Genomic DNA, 19,199 nt, shown 5'->3' on the forward strand with positions numbered 1-19,199 from the left:
AGTAAAGCAATTGTAATCTAATTGGAAGATGTACCAACTACATATGTTTAATAATGAATTAACTGATAATGTCATAATCTCAATAAAGTAGCCAGTGACTTGTAATTTGAGGAGACTTTTGGTTGTTGTCCTACCAGTTAGTAGGATGCCAAAACAATCCCAAGGCCTTGAATGTTTAAAATACACTTTTGTGTCTGGTAGTTGTTTTTCCTTGACCTTCACCAGAGATAGAGGAAGAGCTGAGGGGGAATGTAGCCTGTTCATGTAGTAATTTAGACCAAACAGAAACAATCTGGAGATTTATTCAAAGACTCTGTATAGCACAATTAAGAAGCAGAATAAACTCCCTCCAGATGTAAACATTTGAATAAAACATCACACCAAAGAAGTGGCCTGAAGTAACAACAGAATAACCAAGCAGCCAATTTCAGTTGCAGATTCAGTTTCGAAACAACAAGAAAGTTGAGCCCACTCTACTTCGCTATCGAGTATATCTCACCAGCGCAGAGGTTTTCGATTTTTTATTTAATCCATAAGCCTGTTCATAGGACTTATAGGGACCCCTAAAGAAGACAACTGTGTTGAAACAAAGACTGTGTTGGGTCCATATGTTTCCAGTGGTTCGGACCCTAGACATTTTTATGTGGATTATCTATTTGTTCTAATAAAGCCTTCATCTTGGACATCAACTCTCCACAAGTCTTTTGTTTTTTTTGTTTGCAGATTCAGTTTCAGCAGAAACCAAAAATTCAAGGTTCAGTCAGGCTCGATATGGAAGTGAAGATTGTTTTTTTAAGGTTATTGGGGTGTTTTTTTGTATTTGCCAAGTTCTTTGTGCTTACAGTTATTAATTTCATTGTGTTATCAGTGTTCTATGTAAATCCCTGCATACTTTAAAATTGCCTCTCTGGAGGAGTTGTAGCCCACCGACATTGGCACAGCCAGACAATTTGCAATCTGGTGACAGATGAATCATGCCCTCAGTGAGGAGAGACAGAAGGAAAATAAGGAATGTAGTTGTACAATGACTGTAGATAACACAAATTTGTGTCTCTTTAAGGTTTTCATAACCAAACTGAATGCTGAAAAAATCCCTGGTACTACGTTTGCAGCATGTACACAGTAGAAAACAAAGAAGAATGCCCATATTCATTCTTCATATTCTGGCTTTATAACCTTGGCCTTAATAACAAGTCCAGCAGAATCCATGATGGTGTGATTATGACCTCATATGCACATAAAAAGGTTGTGGCCCTACAGCATGATGGGAAATATTTCTGAATTTTTCTGCCAGAGCTTCTTGGACTCAGCTGGGCAGATTAGATGGGCCATTAGGCCTTTATCAGCCATCATGTTTCTATGTTTTTAAATTATCTCTTTGATCTGCAGGGATCCAATTAAATGTATAGAAACATAGAAGATGACGGCAGATAAGGGCCATAGCCCATCAGGTCTGCCCACTCTACTGACCCACCCCCAAGTCTACTATCCTAGGGATCCTACTCCTGGTGACAGGTTCCCTTGGCTTAACCCTCTAAGGGATCTCACATGGGCATCCCATTTGCTCTTAAATTTTGCACGGTTTGTCTCGATCACCTGCACCAGGAGCTCGTTCCAAGGATCAACCACTCTTTCGGTGAAGAAATATTTCCTGGTGTCGCCATGAAATTTCCCGCCCCTGAGAGTTCACGTCTCCCATGTGGTTCTTTTGGTGAATCTTTAGAATTGAAAGCTGAGTGAAGCTTCTATTACACTCGGTACAAGTAAATGGTTCATATCCTCTGTGAATCCTTTTGTGAATTTTCAGAGATGAAAATCAAGCAAAGCTTTTATTACACTTGGTGCATGAAAATGGTTTGTCTCCTCTGTGGATCTTTTGGTGAAGTTTTAGACCTGAAAGCCGAATGAAGCTTTTATTACACTCAGTACATGGAAATGGCTTGTCTCCCGTGTGGAGTTTTTGGTGTAATTTTAGTTGAAAGCCAAGTGAAGCTTTTATTACACTCAGTACATGGAAATTGTTTGTCTCCTCTGTGGATCTTTTGGTGAAGTTTTAGACCTGAAAGCCGAATGAAGCTTTTATTACAATCAGTACATGGAAATAGTTTGTCTCCTGTGTGAATCTTTTGGTGAAGTTTTAGATTTGAAAGTTGATTGAAGCATTTATTACACTCAGTACATGGAAATGGTTTGTCTCCCGTGTGGATCATTTGGTGACGTTTCAGACTTGAAAGCCGAGTGAAGCTTTTATTACACTCAGTACATGAAAATGGTTTGTCTCCTCTGTGGATCTTTTGGTGAAATTTTAGACCTGACAGCTGAATGAAGCTTTTATTACACTCAGTACATGGAAATAGTTTGTCTTCCGTGTGAATCTTTTGGTGAAGTTTTAGATTTGAAAGTTGATTGAAGCATTTATTACACTCAATACATGGAAATAGTTTGTCTCCTGTGTGAATCTTTTGGTGAAGTTTTAGATTTGAAAGTTGATTGAAGCATTTATTACACTCAGTACATGGAAATAGTTTGTCTTCCGTGTGAATCTTTTGGTGAAGTTTTAGATTTGAAAGTTGATTGAAGCATTTATTACACTCAATACATGGAAATAGTTTGTCTCCCGTGTGAATCTTTTGGTGAAGTTTTAGATTTGAAAGTTGATTGAAGCATTTATTACACTCAGTACATGGAAATGGTTTGTCTCCCGTGTGGATCATTTGGTGACGTTTCAGACTTGAAAGCCGAGTGAAGTTTTTATTACACTCAGTACATGAAAATGGTTTGTCTCCTCTGTGGATCTTTTGGTGAAGTTTTAGACCTGAAAGCCGAATGAAGCTTTTATTACACTCAGTACATGGAAATAGTTTGTCTTCTGTGTGAATCTTTTGGTGAAATTTTAGATTTGAAAGTTGAGTGAAGCATTTATTACAGTCAGTACATGGAAATGGTTTGTATCCTGTGTGGATCATTTGGTGACGTTTCAGACTTGAAAGCCGAGGGAAATCTTTATTACACTCAGCACATGAAAATGGCTTATCTCCTGTGTGGATTTTTTTGTGTAGTTTTAGAGTTGAAAGCTGAGGGAAGCTTTTATCACACTCAGTACAAGAAAATGGTTTGTCTCCCATATGGATTTTCTGGTGTAGTTTTAGAGTTGAAAGCCAAATGAAGCTTTTATTACACTCAGTACAAGAAAATGGTCGGTCTCTCTTGTGGATCATTTGGTGAAGTTTTAGATTTGAAAGTTGATTGAAGCATTTATTACACTCAGTACATGGAAATGGTTTGTCTCCGGTGTGAATCTTTTGGTGAAGTTTTAGATTTGAAAGTTGATTGAAGCATTTATTACACTCAGTACATGGAAATGGTTTGTCTCCCGTGTGGATCATTTTGTGACGTTTCAGACTTGAAAGCCGAGTGAAGCTTTTATTACACTCAGTACATGAAAATGGTTTGTCTCCTCTGTGGATCTTTTGGTGAAGTTTTAGAGCTGAAAGCTGAATGAAGCTTTTATTACACTCAGCACATGGAAATAGTTTGTCTCCCGTGTGAATCTTTTGGTGAAGTTTTAGATTTGAAAGTTGAGTGAAGCATTTATTACACTCAGTACATGGAAATGGTTTGTCTCCCGTGTGGATCATCTGGTGACGTTTCAGACTTGAAAGCCGAGTGAAGCTTTTATTACACTCAGTACATGTAAATAGTTTCTCCTTTCTGCGATTTCGTTTCTGCATTTGGAGCTCTGAAATCAAGGGAAAGCTCTCATTAAAGTTATGATAAATAAAACTGATGCTCCTATCATATGCAATACATGTAGATTCTTTTTGGTGTATTTTTCCTTGCACCCCTTCTTGGTGGAGTTTAGAAGTGACTTGATCACTATTATTAGTTTGGAAGGGTGTCTCTGCTAGGTGTCTCAGATGCTCAAGGAAGTCATTTCTCTCGCACTTAATGACTCCATTCATCGAGTCTCCTGCAGGGTCTCTTTGCTCCTTTGATTCCTGCTCACAATTCCTTGTGTTAATCCTCTTAAATCCCTGGGAGATATTCTTACAGACCTCTTCTGAATGTCTTTGATTTGCTTCCATTTTGACAGGATATTCTGAATGATTCTTTTCTGTCTTCCTTTCTTGTGTGATCTGATGATCTGCTGGATATAAACAGAAGGTATCAAGCATATGTTAGAAGACAATGGTGGTTTCTAAGATATACCGTATTTTCACGCATATAACACGCGCGCTATACAAGATTTTACAAACACGGAATAAGCAGGCGCGTTATATATGTGAGCGTGTTATACAATTTTTTTTTTTTTACATTGCTTATACCACTTTCGGCGACACCCAGAGACGTCATTTGCCACCCCAATAATGCCTTCCAGCTTGTATTTTTTTTTTTTCAAGTGGAACTCTATGGGGTCTAACAGCAGTTGCATTGTGCAGGTCCCGACTGAGAGCCTCTGAGGTAACCTGACAAAAGGTCAGACATGTGGGACCCTTTCTATCAAGTTAACTCTCGCTCCTGAAGGTAAAAGGTACAGTATAGGGAATAATTGGAATAGGGAGTTTTAGCTGCAAACTGGCGCATCCAGGTTTACTGCACCCCAGCGTCGCCACCGCACGGATCACAACAGCATCGACTGTATCATCTATGAGGACCGCTTACCGCGTGAGCGCGCTACACGGAAATTTTTTTTACATAAATGCTTTGTTCCCGCGCGTTATACACGTAGGCGCGTTATAAGCGAAAAAATACGGTAATGGTCTAACTAGGCCCAGTATCGTGTTTCTACAGCGGCCAAATCAGGTCACAATTACCTAGCAGAGACCCAAAGATTAGCAACATTCCATGCAGAATCCCAAAGAATAGCAAGATTCCAGAATCCAAAAGCGTTAACAAGGTTCTAGAATCCCAAAAAATAGCAATATCCCATGCTACCGATCGCCGAGCAAGCATATTAAGGGATTTTCTAAGCATGGCTTGAGCACTGGTGGGTTTGTTACTTGCTCAACATTTCTTGAAGCCTTTGGGCTCCCTTTTACTAAGGTGCGCTAGCGTTTTTAGTGCGCGCAGAAGATTAGCACGCGCAAACCCCGTGCTAAACGAAAAATACTAACGCAAGCTCTATGGAGGCGTTAGTGTCTAGCGGGCGTGCTAAAACCGCCAGCGCACCTTAGTAAAAGGAACCCTTTGTCTCCATATTGCAAGTCTGTGAGATGATGAGATGTCTCTTGGAAATGGTGATGTTTATTTAATTACTACTGAAATAGATTTCAGGAACCTACGGGAGACTTTTACAGGTTGTGAGACCTGTTCCTGCATTTTGCTGGAGTTGCTGAAGTCACGGGCTTGTACAAACTGGTTTCAGTTCAGATGCTGAGATGTTAATGGGTGGCATGTGAGTGTGTGGATTTCTTGCTGTGAAGTTTCTCAAGGACACCAACCAGTGCTGGAAAGACAATGAGCTATTTGACAGTGCTGAAAGAAAATGCAAGTCAGCAAGACACATCCGGGAACCTAAGAACTGATAAAGTGATGCCAAGCTAATGCGCTGAGGCACTGATACTGATGTACCTGTGTGAAGAATGGAAACTTCAAGAAGAAGAAAGTTCCAGAAGCTATGCTTGTCTAGGGCCCCCCAGGGAAGATTGGAGAAGTGGACTAGGAGAGGGCTAGATAGACAGTATTTCTGCTCCAATAGGGTGATACATATTCACAGCCAGGGGCTGGTCTGACAAAGAAGCTTTCTGTATAAAACCCTCATGCTTTGGCAGAGTTTAGAGAAGCTGCGCCATACTTACAGAAATATGCTGGCACTGTTTGTATGAGGTGTTTTTTTTTCTCTCCATTGTATATGTCCAGACTGATTTATTTCCGATTTGCTAAATGCTGCTATAATACTTATTACTAGAATAAAAAGTTATTTGCTTTGGAATATACAATGCAATCGTGCGGGTTTTATTTTTGGTTTTTTTTCTTCACGATGGATCCCCAATGAGGTAAAGTAAGCAGCCTTTATTTCACTAGTTTTTTTAGCCCGTTACATTAACGGGTGTTAGAATAGATGTGTAAACTTAGGCATTTCTTTCTTTCTGTCTCTCTCCCTGCCCGCTGTCTGTCTTTCTTTCTTTCTTTCTGTCTCTCCCCCTGTCCAGCACTAGCCCTTCTCCCTTACTTTTACCTTCCCCTGTCTCTCTCAGGCAAGCTGTCCTCCCTTTTACCTCCAGCTCCTTCACAACACCAAAGAGCCGCGGTCATGTTAACACCCGCTGTCTGTGCGCCTGGCAGCGGTGCCTTGACCCCTAGAGGCCTGGACATTTGCCGTTCATCGAGGCACAGGCTGGCTGGGGTGTGGGAGAGGGGAAGCCATGGCCGCTTACGAGAACGAAACTGATGCAGGCTCCTACTGTGCATGCGGCAGCATGGAGTCACGGATCACGGAGGCACACAGATTGAAGTGCGCCTGCGTGCTAAGGGTTTTATTATAGCGGATTCATTCAGTTTTCTATACTGTTCTCTCCCAGGGGAGCTCAGATTTATTCAGGCACTCCAGCATTTTTCCCTGTCTGTCTTAGCAGGCTCACAATGTTATCTAATGTACCTGGGGCAATGGGGGGATTCAGTGACTTGACCAGGGCCGCAAGGAGCAGCGTGAGGTTTGAACCCACAATCTCAGGGTAGCTTTAACCACTGCGCCACACTCTCCCCATAAGAGCTTTGAAGATGGTCTGAATAAGGACATATTAAAATCTGCTTTTCAGGGAGTTTCTTCCACAGTGATGAAGCAATTACACACGGCTACTGCTGGGCCAGGTTTGTCTCCAACCTATTTCCCAAAACAGAGACTAATTTGTGAAGTAACATGGAACATATGACAGAAGAAGTTGCAGAAAATATCTTGAATGTGTCCACAACTATTTAAGTTTCAAGTTCAAGTTTCAAGTTTCTTGGATGACTTGATTAACCGCTTAATCCCAAATTTCTAAGCGGTGTACACTTAAAATTTACATATGTTAGGGAACAAAACAGTCCATACATTTAATAAATAAAATTATTATGATAAAAATTAACATTACTAAACAATAGGTAAGGAGGGATGAAATACAATTCGTAAAGAAAAGAAGAGACATCAAGGGAAAATACAAAAGGGAAATAAGACATACAGGGGGAATAAAATAAACCAAAACAATAAGATAAAAGATTAACTTGCGAATGCATCTTTAAAAAGAAAAGTTTTCAACTCATTTTTAAATTTCGCGAACTCCTTCTCCTCCCGTAAAAACATAGGGAGGGCGTTCCAAGTCTGCAGTGCTGTACAAGAAAAGATAAATTGTCTCCTTGTATTAATAATTTAAAGATAAGCTGTTAATAAAGGACTGGAATATAAAGGCCCAGTGTCCAGTGGTACTTATCCAGGCAGAAGTGGGTCTCATCCTACATCCTGCTCATCGAGTCATATCTTGATTTTCATTGGGGGAGAGCGTGGCGCAGTGGTTAAAGCTACAGCCTCAGCCCCCGAGGTTCTGGGTTCAAACCTCACGTTGCTCTTGTGACCCTGGGCAAGTCATTTAATCCCCCCATTGCCCAAGGTACATTAGATAGATTGTGAGCCCACTGGGAAAAACGCTTGAGTACCTGAATAAATATACGTAAACCATTCTAAGCTCCCCTGGGAGAACCGTATAGAAAATTGAATAAATAAATAGTGTGAAAAGGTTCAGCCTTTGATAACCAGAGCTGGTATTGTGACATCATAATGCCTCATTCCACCAATAAGAGCCAACCTCATCAGTGATGTCATAATGGGTTGACTGTCCTAGACCTGGCTCACTTTTACTACATTTTGATTTCTAAAGTGGTGCAGTGGTTAAAGCTGAGGTTGGGGGTTCAAACCCCCGCTGCTCCTTGTGACCCTGCGCAAGTCACTTAATTCCCTCATTGCCCATCCCCCATTGCCCCAGGACAGACAGGGTAAAATACTCGAGGACATGAATACATGAATGAAAACCGTTCTGAACTCCCCTAGGAGAATGAAATAGAAAATTGAATAAATATATACAAATAAATAAATTGGCATTTATCTAAATGAAACCAATACCAAACAAAACAGAAAAATACAATAACCAAACACACTTCTACTTGTCATCAGAAACGAAACACGTACATACGTAGATCACAAACACTGATACAGGGGCACTGCAACAAGTGCCCAGAGGGAAAGAGCAACCAATACAATGAAAAATGAGGAGGATACAGCCTTCTTACCCCCCCCTCGCATCCTCCCTCCTCCTTGCAAATTTCCAGCTGACCTTCTACCCCTCTACTAATATCTCCTCAATGACTCTATCAATTAACCTACCCCAAACTGCATCTTCCCTACAAATACCGGTAAACCTCAATTCTCCACCCTTCCTTCTATCTCTCACCAATGCCTCTACTATGCAACCGACCCTAAATTATAACTTCCTGGAAATGTCCAGCTATCTTCTACTGTAATCCGCTTAGAACTGCAAGGTACAGGCGGAATAGAAGTCACTAATGTAATGTAATGTAAAAAGCCTCCGATCCCAACCTCCACCGTATAGTGACAGGTATAGCAGAGTAAACTTCAGAGGCAGCACGTCCGTTGTGATAATCAGTGGGTTATGTCTTTGAATTAACTATGTAGAGGGTATGTGCATCTTTGTATATTATATGGTTTTCTAACACACCTGAGGCAGGCCTATATGAGACTTTGGATGAATAAAGGCATTTGCATTTATCAGATGAGTTGAAGGACACTTTTTTGGTGCTCACCATTCTGATTGGGACAATTCCACTCTGGTTCTGCACACCGTGAAGCAGCCATGAAAGTGAAATGCTGGCCACCGTTGATGTGACAGACCTTTCCGAACGCAGACCAGCCCTGTTATCCAGTCCGCTTCAGGATTCAACCGAAATGTGCAAGCATTATCTTTAAGCTTTCCTATGGAATATTTGATCTTTAGTTCCCTTATATTGGAACCCCTTCGGATCTTGCCATTTGAAGAATACACAGAGATATAAACTTATCTTTCCCTTCTTTTAACCCTTTCAGGACCAAGGGACATATTTGTCCCATAACTTTAAAATCCTATAAATTTTGATTGGGATAGTCTACAGTTCTAAATTTGATATGTACGGATTCCATATGATACTGCCTTTATGTAAACAAACTGGTTCCGACATTTATTCATTAGCGTCTTTGCCAGATTGACGAGAAGATTCACTTGCCACACTGTCCATAAGCCAGAAGGGTGATTTTTTTTAAATAAAAATAATGATATTTCACCAAAAAAAAATCAATTTTTTGGCATCTGCAAGCCCTTTTTACCATAAAAATGTCGTCAAAACCACAAAAATTGGCCTACGATCCTTATGGTCCTGAAAGGGTTAAAGGTATTAAATCTATAGCAAAGCTTAGTCCGTCTTTTGCCTTCAAACTGGTAGAGATGTGGAATGGACTTCCTGACTCCATTAGACTGAGAGGCCAGCTTCAACAATTTCGTAAAGCCCTGAAAACTCTGCTGTTCAAACATTTAAATGGCTTAACTATAGTATCAAAGAACTGACGATAATCCAGCTTTTTTTTCTTCTGTGCTCTCTTTCTTTTTTTTTTTTTTTTTTCAATATCTTTATTAACAATTGCGAAGGAACAAACATCCACGGGCAAAACAGCCAAAAAAGCCATCGACAACAGTCAGAAACAGCATAAAAGAGAAGGCCAACAATAGAAATACATAATACAAAAACCCCATGGGTGAATGCCCATCACAATTGACATTTTGAAGTTATACCCCTCCCCAAACAAACACACACCTGTCAACTCCAAGCCCACACCACAAATCTCACCAGCCACATCACTCACATGCCACCCAGCAGCCCATCAACCCCCTCCCTCGCACACACACCCACACCACCACATATACAACTACTCTGGGGAACAAAGCGAAAAACAGAAGGGAAAAGAAGGAAAAGGAAAGGCAAAAGCAAAAACACCAGCAGCATCTCCCCCAAGAAAGGGGCGGGGAAAAAGGAAAGAAAGAGAGAAAGGAAGAAGTCAAGAAGTCAAGGGGGGGGAGGGCACCTCCTCTGCCTCCAAGCTGGAACAGCCCTTCAACACCCGCTGCCACAAATCTCGGTAACAACGATGAGTCAGGTTCCCAGACAGAGGAACACGCTGAAGTTCATAACGCCCCACTTCAGCCAACCGAGCCCGCCATAGCGGGAAGGAGACCACAGAATCGCCCACCCAGTTCTGTAACAGGAGCTTTTTCACCACCAAGACAGCCATGTAAAGAACCCTGCGCTGAGGGAATGTAAGCCCCCCCTCAATTAATTCCCGTTGATCCCCCAATAGCAAAAAGCCATAGGACCAGGGCACAGCTCGTTGTAAAATGCCCTCCAAAAAAGGAAGAGCATGCAACCAAACGGCAGTGGAAGGGCACTCCAAGAAATGGTGAGTAAGGGAGCCCACAGAACGATGGCATTTGATACAGACTGCATCCTCCCACAGCCCCATTCGAGCACCCTGAGCTCGTGAAATATACGCCCGGTGGAGGATTTTAAACTGCATCTCCCTATACTCCGTGGACCCCCCCAAAGCATACACAGCGGCAAAGAGATCCATGAAGGCCTTACGGTCCAGAAGAGTACCAAGATCAGATTGCCACTGGGAAGCCAAGCGATCAATAGAGTCCAGGGCCGACGCATTCTTCAGAATCCGATACCAAGTAGCCAGCTTGTTAGAGGCAGGAGAGACCTGAAAAAATTGGACATCCAAGGGCCCACAGAGCCAAGCCTCCCCCCACCGCCGGCTTAGAGACAAGTAATAATGCCGGGCCTGGAGGTAAGCCCAAAAATGAGTCTGAGGAAGTTGCCATTGAGTCTGGAGCTGAGCAAAGGACGGGAAAGGACCCCCCCCCCCCCCACCTGTAGGATATCCTGAAGGGTTCTACCCCCCCCCCTCCGCTCCCATTGCCGAAACCAAGCATGGCCCACCCCCGGAGGAAAGTCAACATTGCCGTACAGCTGCAACAAAAGGGAAGCCTCCGGAGATTTCCCCTGCCGCCGCCGCCACCATCGCCACGCACGCCGCAAGGGCAAAAGATACGCAAACTTAGCCCCCCCACCCGGTATAGCCGACATCGGAGCGTGCAAAAGCGACAGGACGGAGTGTGGGGCGCACCAGGACTCTACCCATTCCCGGGAAGAGAATCTATAACAGCCCGACCAACCTTCGGGAATAAAGCGAAACAAAGCTGCGACATTATAATACCGAAGATCGGGAAGATTCAAACCACCCCTATATTTATCCAAAGCTAGGGTAGCGTAACTGATTCGGGCTCGTTTATGCCGCCAGATGAACGTGGAAATAATCGACCGAAACAAGCGCACCTCTTTATCCGTAACCCAAATGGGCACAGCCTGCAATGGATACAGAATCTTGGGGAGAAGTACCATCTTAGTCAAGGCCACCCGCCCCCATACCCCCAACGGAAGATCCCTCCATTTATCACACAATTGCCGAATCGCCTCCAGATGACGGGTCACATTAGAACGATACAAAAGTGTAAGGTCCGGACTTAAATAAACACCAAGGTAACGCATCGGCCCCCTCACCGGCGGAATTGCGAGACTCGCGTGCCAGGGTTCCACATTAGGAGACCGCAAGGGAAGAAGTTCAGACTTATCGCAGTTAACGCGCAGGCCAGAAAGATCCCCAAAAGAACGGACCAAGGCAAGGGCCCGGTCCAAATCCCTTCGAGGTTGATCCAGGTAAAGTAGGATATCATCGGCAAAGAGATTAATGCGACTCTCCTTATCCCCAATGCGAATGCCCTCAATAACCGGATCCCCGCGGATCTTAGCCGCCAAAGGTTCAATAGCCAGTACAAAAAGTAACGGGGATAACGGGCAACCCTGTCGCGTCCCCCGTCCCAGAGCAAAAGGGGCTGTAAACTGACCGTTAATCAAAAGTCTCGCCTGCGGCAAGAGATATAAGCTACGGATCCACTGATGAATAGAGCCGTCAATGCCAAACTGCCGTAAAACCCAGAAAAGATATTGCCAAGAAATACTATCAAAGGCCTTCTCCATGTCCAGGCCTACAATAGCCGAGTCGCTCACCAGCCCCCTCCTGGAATGAAGGGCCATCAAAGCTCGAATAAGATTCATGGACGCGTATCTGCCCGGCACAAAGCCAGCCTGATCCTCGTGGATCAAGAGTGGCAGAAAAGCATTCAGCCTACGCGCCAATATGGCAGCAAACAGCTTGGCATCCTGATTAAGGAGGGAAATAGGCCTATAAGAGCCCACCAGGGCTGGGTCCTTACCCGGCTTAGGCAGCAACACAACATGTGCCATGTTGGGGGTCCCCAAACCTCGAGACTCGGTAAGCGCGTTAAAGGCCCCAGCCAAAGCAGGAGAGATCTGATCCGACAGGATCTTGTAATATTCGGAGCCAAACCCATCCGGACCCGGCGCCTTAGTTAACTTAAGCTGTTTAATACCTAGCAGTACTTCTTCGGAGCTAATAGGGGTATTCAACTGCTCCAACTGAGCGTCCGTCAACCGAGGGAGCCGGAGCCCCTGAAAGAAAGTATCCCGAGCAGCATCCGAGAATGGGCGGTTAGCGTACAAAGATTCATAAAAGAGAACAAATTGCTGCCGGATCTGCTGTTCCTGCGTGTAACTAGTTCCCTTAGAATCCCGAATGGACAAAACAACCTGGCGGGTACGCGGAGGCCTAACCAAATTGGCCAACAGTCTCCCCGTCTTCCCCCCCCAAGCATACAGTTTATAACGTTGAAAATATACATCGCGAGTGGCCCGCTGTGTCAAGATTGCATCTATCTGCCGCCTAACAGTCAACAAGCGACCTTTGTCCGCCGGTGAGAGTGAGTTACAATGGCGCGTCCGCAATTGCCGAAGCTCCCCCGAAAGTGTCAGGAGCTCCGCATCCATGGCCTTCCTCTTGCGAGAAAGATAAGCAATAATAAACCCCCGCAGAACCGCCTTGGAAGCCTCCCAGTATGTCACCGGATGAACATCAGCGGTATTATTGTGAGAACTATACTCCAACCACTGTTCCCGAATGTATTTGTGAAAGGCGAGATCTCTATACAAGTAGCACGGAAATTTCCAATGCCGCTCCCCGGTTTCCGACGCAAACTGGAGCTCCAGGACGACCGGCGAGTGATCCGACAGTGGAACCTCCTCAATGTCTATGCGCGCCACCCTAGGGAGCAGAGAGGGGGAAACCAACAGATAATCCAATCTAGCATAGACATTATGGGGATGCGAGTAAAATGTGTAAGTGCGTTCCGTAGGATGCAAAATCCTCCAAGTATCCAATAACTGCAACTGACTTAACAAAAAATTTACCCCCCGAGCTCCATGGTCCCTGGCCCCTGACTTTGCCGGATTGCAGTCCAGGGCAGGATCTGCAGTAATGTTAAAATCTCCTCCCACCAGCGGTTGGTAATCAGCGTACATGGCTATCTTGGCGAGCAAAGCGGAAAAAAATTTATGATTATACCCATTAGGAGTGTACAGATTACACAATAACCATTTGGACCCCCACAATTCCCCCAGGACGATAACATAGCGGCCCTCCGTATCTTGGAGAACCTTGTGAGTGTGAAAGGGCAGCTGTTTATGCAGAAGAATAGCCACTCCCCGCTTCCGAGTACCGAAGGCAGACGAGCAAACCTCACCCACCCAGTCCCTCCTCAACTTCAGATGTTCCGCCTGGGAGAGGTGAGTTTCTTGCACAAAGGCAATATCAGTCCCCCTCCGACGAAGCCAGGTCAATATCTTCTTTCTCTTAATAGGAGAATGGATCCCATCCACATTGAGGGTCGTTATAGTCAACCTAGTCATGCAGAAGGGGTACTCTCAGAGATAAGGACAGAAGACAGCGAAATAGCAGAGATGGGTAGCCCCCCAGCTAGGCCTCCCATCCGAGAATACTGAAGTCGGGACCCAGAGCGCTGCACCATCACCCACACTAAACACATCCAAACCCATACCCACCACAGCCACACAAACCCCCAGGCAACCCCCACTAACCAACCCCTCCCAACCCCCCCCAGCACCTTCCCCACCCCTAAGAGACTCATCACCCCAGCCCTCTCCCAGTCTCCCCAACCCAGCAGAAAACGGAGAACAGCCCCCCCCCACCCCCGGAGCAGTCCATCTCCGGTGGCCCCCCCACAAACCCCATCCCACCCAATGAAAAAACGAAAAAGAAAAATTACAGAAAACAGCACTCCCAACGAGTGTAGCAACTAAAGTCCTTTGTATGAGCTCTCCAAGTCCAGAGCCCCACGAGGCCAGTTCCGCTGTCCAACAGCCCCCAGAAGGAGCCCCCCACCATTATAGGGAAGAGACCCCCCCCCGGTAGTCTAAAATGAAAAGGCAACCAGTACAAGATAATGAAAGAGGGAGCTCCGGAAACCCCTGTAGGCAGGCTAGGCATCAGCCGCAGGATCAACAGCATGGACAGGTCACGGCCCAGTCCTCAGGCCTCTCCAAGTCCATAGTGCACCAGACTGCCCCTCACGCACCGGCATACATCAGACAGCTCTACCCCGAAGGGCAGGGTGTGCAGGCCAGCGGGGTCGGTCATACTCACAGAATAGAAAAGTTGCAAAGGCACCACGTTGACTGCAAACAGCTTGTCCAGAGCAGAGTAGTGCAAACAGGGCCAACAGAGCCAAACCAGCACTGCAAAGCCAGCCGATCAATCTGCCGCGGGAACTCCTCCATCGACCCCTACCGGCAAAGAGTCCAAATATCGCTGAGCAGCCGCCCGATCCGGGAAAGTATGGGGTTTCCCCTCTCGCCAGACACGCAGGGACGCCGGATAGACGAGCGCAAAGCGCACTCCCCGCCGATGGAAAGCAGTGCAGAGCGGCGCCATATCTTTTCGTAGAGAAGCCACGTGGGGGGAGTAATCATTAAAGAGCAGCAGCTTCTTTCCCTCGTACTCCAGCACACCAGCCCTCCGGTAAGCCTGGATTATTAACTCCTTCTCCCTCCAGTTGAGATATCGCGCTATTGCTGCTCGGGCTCGATTTCTATCCTCCGTGCGCTGCCCCAGACGATGCGCTCTCTCACACAAAAAGCCCGCCGTCGGCGGCTCCAGTCCCAGCCGCGTGGGAAGCCAAACCTGAAAGAAAGCATACAGCTCTTGATCTGCTCTCATCTCCGGCAGGCCCACCACTCGGATATTATTCTGACGCTGGCGATTTTCCTGGTCGTCCAGCCGACCCGTCAAGGTAGCCACCTGAGCCTGCAAAGCCAAGACACTGTTGCGCTCCTGGAGGGCCGCGTCTTCCCTGTCCGAGACCCGCTGCTCCACCTCCGCCAGACGGGTGCTGTGGGTTTCAAACCGCTCATGGAAGCCCTCCACTGCGGACTGTAGCTTATGCAGGCGATCCTCCAGAGCTGCAGTTACCATCCTCGAGATCTCCTGGGCCCATTCACCCCACTGAGCCGGTGCAGCAGGGGGAGTCGAGGTCGCCGCCATTTTTGCCCCAGACAAGACAGACTTATGTTTTGGCGTCTTCGCGGTTTTTACCGGCATCCCAGGAGTCAGCGATTTCGCAGAGCTCTGTGCAGCACTCACAACCCTAAGAAAGGGCAAGCGAAAACCACCAAACCGCGGTATTTAGGGAGTTAAGCGGGTTTTAGGGGCTCAGACTCGGAGAGCTCAGGGAATCACGTCCTACCCAGGCAAACACATCACGTGGCCCCCCTGTGCTCTCTTTCTTATGTACTCTAATCTTAATTGCATGTGAACCGAGTTGAGCTCCTTTGGGAGATGACCCGGTATATAAATTGAAGACTAGATTAGATTATTCTTTGGAATTTCAGTGGATTTACTTGCAGTGCAGAGAGCACCGATATAATTTGCCTACGAGGAGGTTTTTTTATGCCTATGAGGTTGACCCTCCTATACCTGCCACCCAGTGGCAAAGCGAGGGTGAGAGGCGACCATCCTCTTCTCTGCCCCACCCCCATCCGCTCCTTCCCCGCCCCCCCTAATACATGTACGTGCCCCTTCCCTTCCCTCGTACCTATTTAATGCTCCTGGCACGAGCAGCAACCCTAACCTGCTGCTCGCACCAGCGTCTGCTCTTCCTCCGACATCACTTCCTAAGCGCGGGTCCAGGAAGTGATGTCAGAGGAAGAGCCGACGCTGGTGAGAGCAGCAGATTGGGATTGCGGCTCCTGCTGGGAATATTAAAGAGGTTAGGGGGTGTTGGAAGGAAAGGGGTGTGCACACGTGGTAGTGGGGGCGGGGAAGGTTCGGGAGGACGACTACCCCACCAAGACTGCGCCGGGGGGTGGACTGCCCACCCCCTTATTACGCCAACGCTGCCATCTGTCACTGTAGGGTGGAGGTGGTGATCTGAGGCTTTTTCCTCCTCAAAATTCCTCCTCTTCTCTCTGAACACATGACCGATACCCTTGTCCACGCTCTCGTCACCTTGCGCTTAGACTACCGCAGCGCACTTCTCTCGGGCCTCCTGCGCACCCGTCTCTTGCTTCTTCAATCCGTTCAAAATTTTGCTGCGTGACTCATATTCCGTGAGAGCTGCTATTCTCACATTACCCCTTCTCCTCAAGTCGCTTCATTGGCTCCCCGTCCGTTTCCAAATACAGTTCAAACTCCTCTTGCTGACCTACAAGTGCGTTCGCTCTGAAGCCCCCCCCCGATATCTCTCCTCGCTCATCTCTCCCTATGCTCCCCCCTGATCTCCGCTCATCAGGCAAGCCCCTCTTATCTGTTTCCACCAGTTCTTCTGGGAGACAGTTCCACACATCTACCACTCTTTTTGTAAAAAAGTATTTCCTTAGATTACTCCCGGGTCATCTGGGGGGGGAGGCATTTATTTCCTCCTTTTTGGGGGGAAAAAGGTCACCTCGGTTTATATTCAAGTATACAGTATATGGTATGTCCATCCTATCGTTCTCACGGCTAGAAACTCCCCAGCCCCTATATGTCCGATCTGTCCAAATTGGACTGAATTCCCTAACTTCCAGAATGACAAAGTCAAACCTCGATTTGCGAGTAACGCAGATTGCGAATGTTTTGCAAGATGAGCAAAACAGTTTCGCATATCATGACTCACAAACCGAGCATTGACTCGATTTGCGAGTGCCCCCACCCACAAAAGCCGACCCCCGCGAACCGGCATCGCCCCCCCCCTTCGTGAACGCCCGCCCCACCCGAATGTTTACCCCCATCTGGCACCGGCACGCAGCACCAACCCACAGGAGGTGCCGGTACCCGAAGATCCTTCCTCTTGCCGTACTTGGCCTTGAGCATCTGCGCATGCTCAAGGACTTCTGGATCCCACCTCTCTACGAGATTCTCAGAGAGAACGAGAGCCAGAAGGCCTTGAGCATGCACAGATGCTCAAGGCCCAGAATGGCAAGAGGCAGGATCTTTGGACACCGGCACCTCCTGTAGGTTGGTGCTGCGTGCCGGTGCCAGATGGGGATAAGCCTTCAGTTTGGGCAGGCGAGGGATGCCGGTTCACGTGGGGGGGGGGGGAGTTCGTGAGGGTGGGCGATGCCGGTTCACAGGGGGGGCTGCGTTTTCAGGTGGGGGGGAGGCAATGCCGGTCGTGGAGGGGGATGTGGAATTGCACCAGTGGCCTTGGGGGTGGGGGGGTCTTTTGGGGATGGGGTGGGGTGGAGCAGTGCCGGTGGGGGGAGGTGGAACCAATCAAGCGAGTTTCTCTTACTTCCCAAGGAGGAAACTTGCTTTGATATACGAGTAATTTGGTTTACGAGCATGCTTCTGGAACGACTTATGCTCGTAAACCAAGGCTCCACTGTATATTGTTAAATACCTTGACAGTTGGAGATGTTTAATATTCAGTATAGAAGGAAAGGCGAGAGTGCTTGATGCAGGGATAGTTTGGGGGAGGCGGGGAGATCAACACCCCCTTTTATTAAACTGCGCTAGCAGTTTTTAGCGCAGGGGGCAGCACTGAATGCCCTGCGCAACTCCCGACGCTCATAGAGTTCCTATAGCGTCGGGAGCCGCGCAGTTCAATAAAAGGAGGCCTAAAAGTCATGTTCAATTACCATGTCGAATAGAAAACAATTTGACGGTTAAAGTACTCATATCAGTGACTCATGTTAATGTTCCCTCTGTCAGACTGAATAAAGATATTTTCACAAACATTTTGCCTCCAAGGAGTTGTAGTCACATTCTCAAATCGACTTCAGTTATTTACCCACCCACCTGTCTAACCATGGCTATTTCTCTCTTTGGGCTAAATTCACTAACCTGCCCGATCGTGTCCGATCCGGGCAGGTCCAATGAATTCACAAACCGGCAATATTCAAATGGGGGTGTTATACCCCAGTATATTACTGATAATTTTGTTCAGAATATTATATGTCTCCTCAAGTCTGCTTACCTGAACTCCTGAACCTTAGTGTTACCTTGACAACATCAAATGCTTTACTAAGAACCAAACAGCTTTTCCCTAAATTCAGTTGCCTGCGTAACACTCAAATAACATCAGTAAAGACAGACCTGGGTGTTACCAAAACAAGAGAACAAAAGAGCAAGACCAGTCCCTGCAACACCTCATTAACGCCAGATGGGACCTGAATGTTATCCAAACAAAGAAACTGGCCAGAGGGGTAACTGACATGAATCCACAAGTCTGTTTATCTGACATTTTGACCTCTTTGACCTGAATGTTGCCCAAACAACTTCAAAGGGACCGACCTGGGGTGTGCCTGAATCAAAGGACGCTGTTACTGCAGGACCAGCTGTTTAACTCAGCAGCTTATAAGGACGGAATTCTGCTCCTAGAATCCAGAATCCATGACGGTTGGCCACGTCTCACGGGACAGTCCTTTGGTCTTTCCATCCATCTATTTTAGGGGTTCTCAATAGTGAGGATGGGGTCTGGGGTCAAGGTGAGGATAATTTATATTTAATTCTTATATGTGTGTATAATAAACTGTTATTGTTTATGCTTTATATTGTCTGGGTGCTTTCCTGAGTGTTACTGATCATTCCACCTGTCAGAAATTAGTGGCGGAACAAATTGGTACCAGAAGTGGGGTAATCATGTGGTCAGGAAAGTTACCTAGAAAACAAGGGGTGGAGGAGCAGGCTCCCAATCCCTCCATTCCAAATGGGA

At 46.3% G+C, this 19,199-nt stretch overlaps 1 protein-coding gene across 1 annotated transcript in view; it reads right to left on the minus strand.

The window, feature by feature from the left end:
- Positions 1-1,557: 1,557 nt before the first annotated feature.
- LOC117354557 (oocyte zinc finger protein XlCOF6-like) overlaps positions 1,558-19,199 on the minus strand; it is a 29,264-nt gene continuing 11,622 nt past the window's right edge. Inside the window, exon 5 of the mRNA XM_033932286.1 lies at positions 1,558-4,147. Within this exon, the coding sequence (XP_033788177.1) occupies positions 1,923-4,147 (2,225 nt within the window). The 3' untranslated portion in view covers positions 1,558-1,922. The remainder of the gene's footprint in view (positions 4,148-19,199) is intronic.

Source organism: Geotrypetes seraphini, chromosome 2 (assembly GCF_902459505.1).
Source record: "Geotrypetes seraphini chromosome 2, aGeoSer1.1, whole genome shotgun sequence".
NCBI lineage: Eukaryota > Metazoa > Chordata > Amphibia > Gymnophiona > Dermophiidae > Geotrypetes > Geotrypetes seraphini.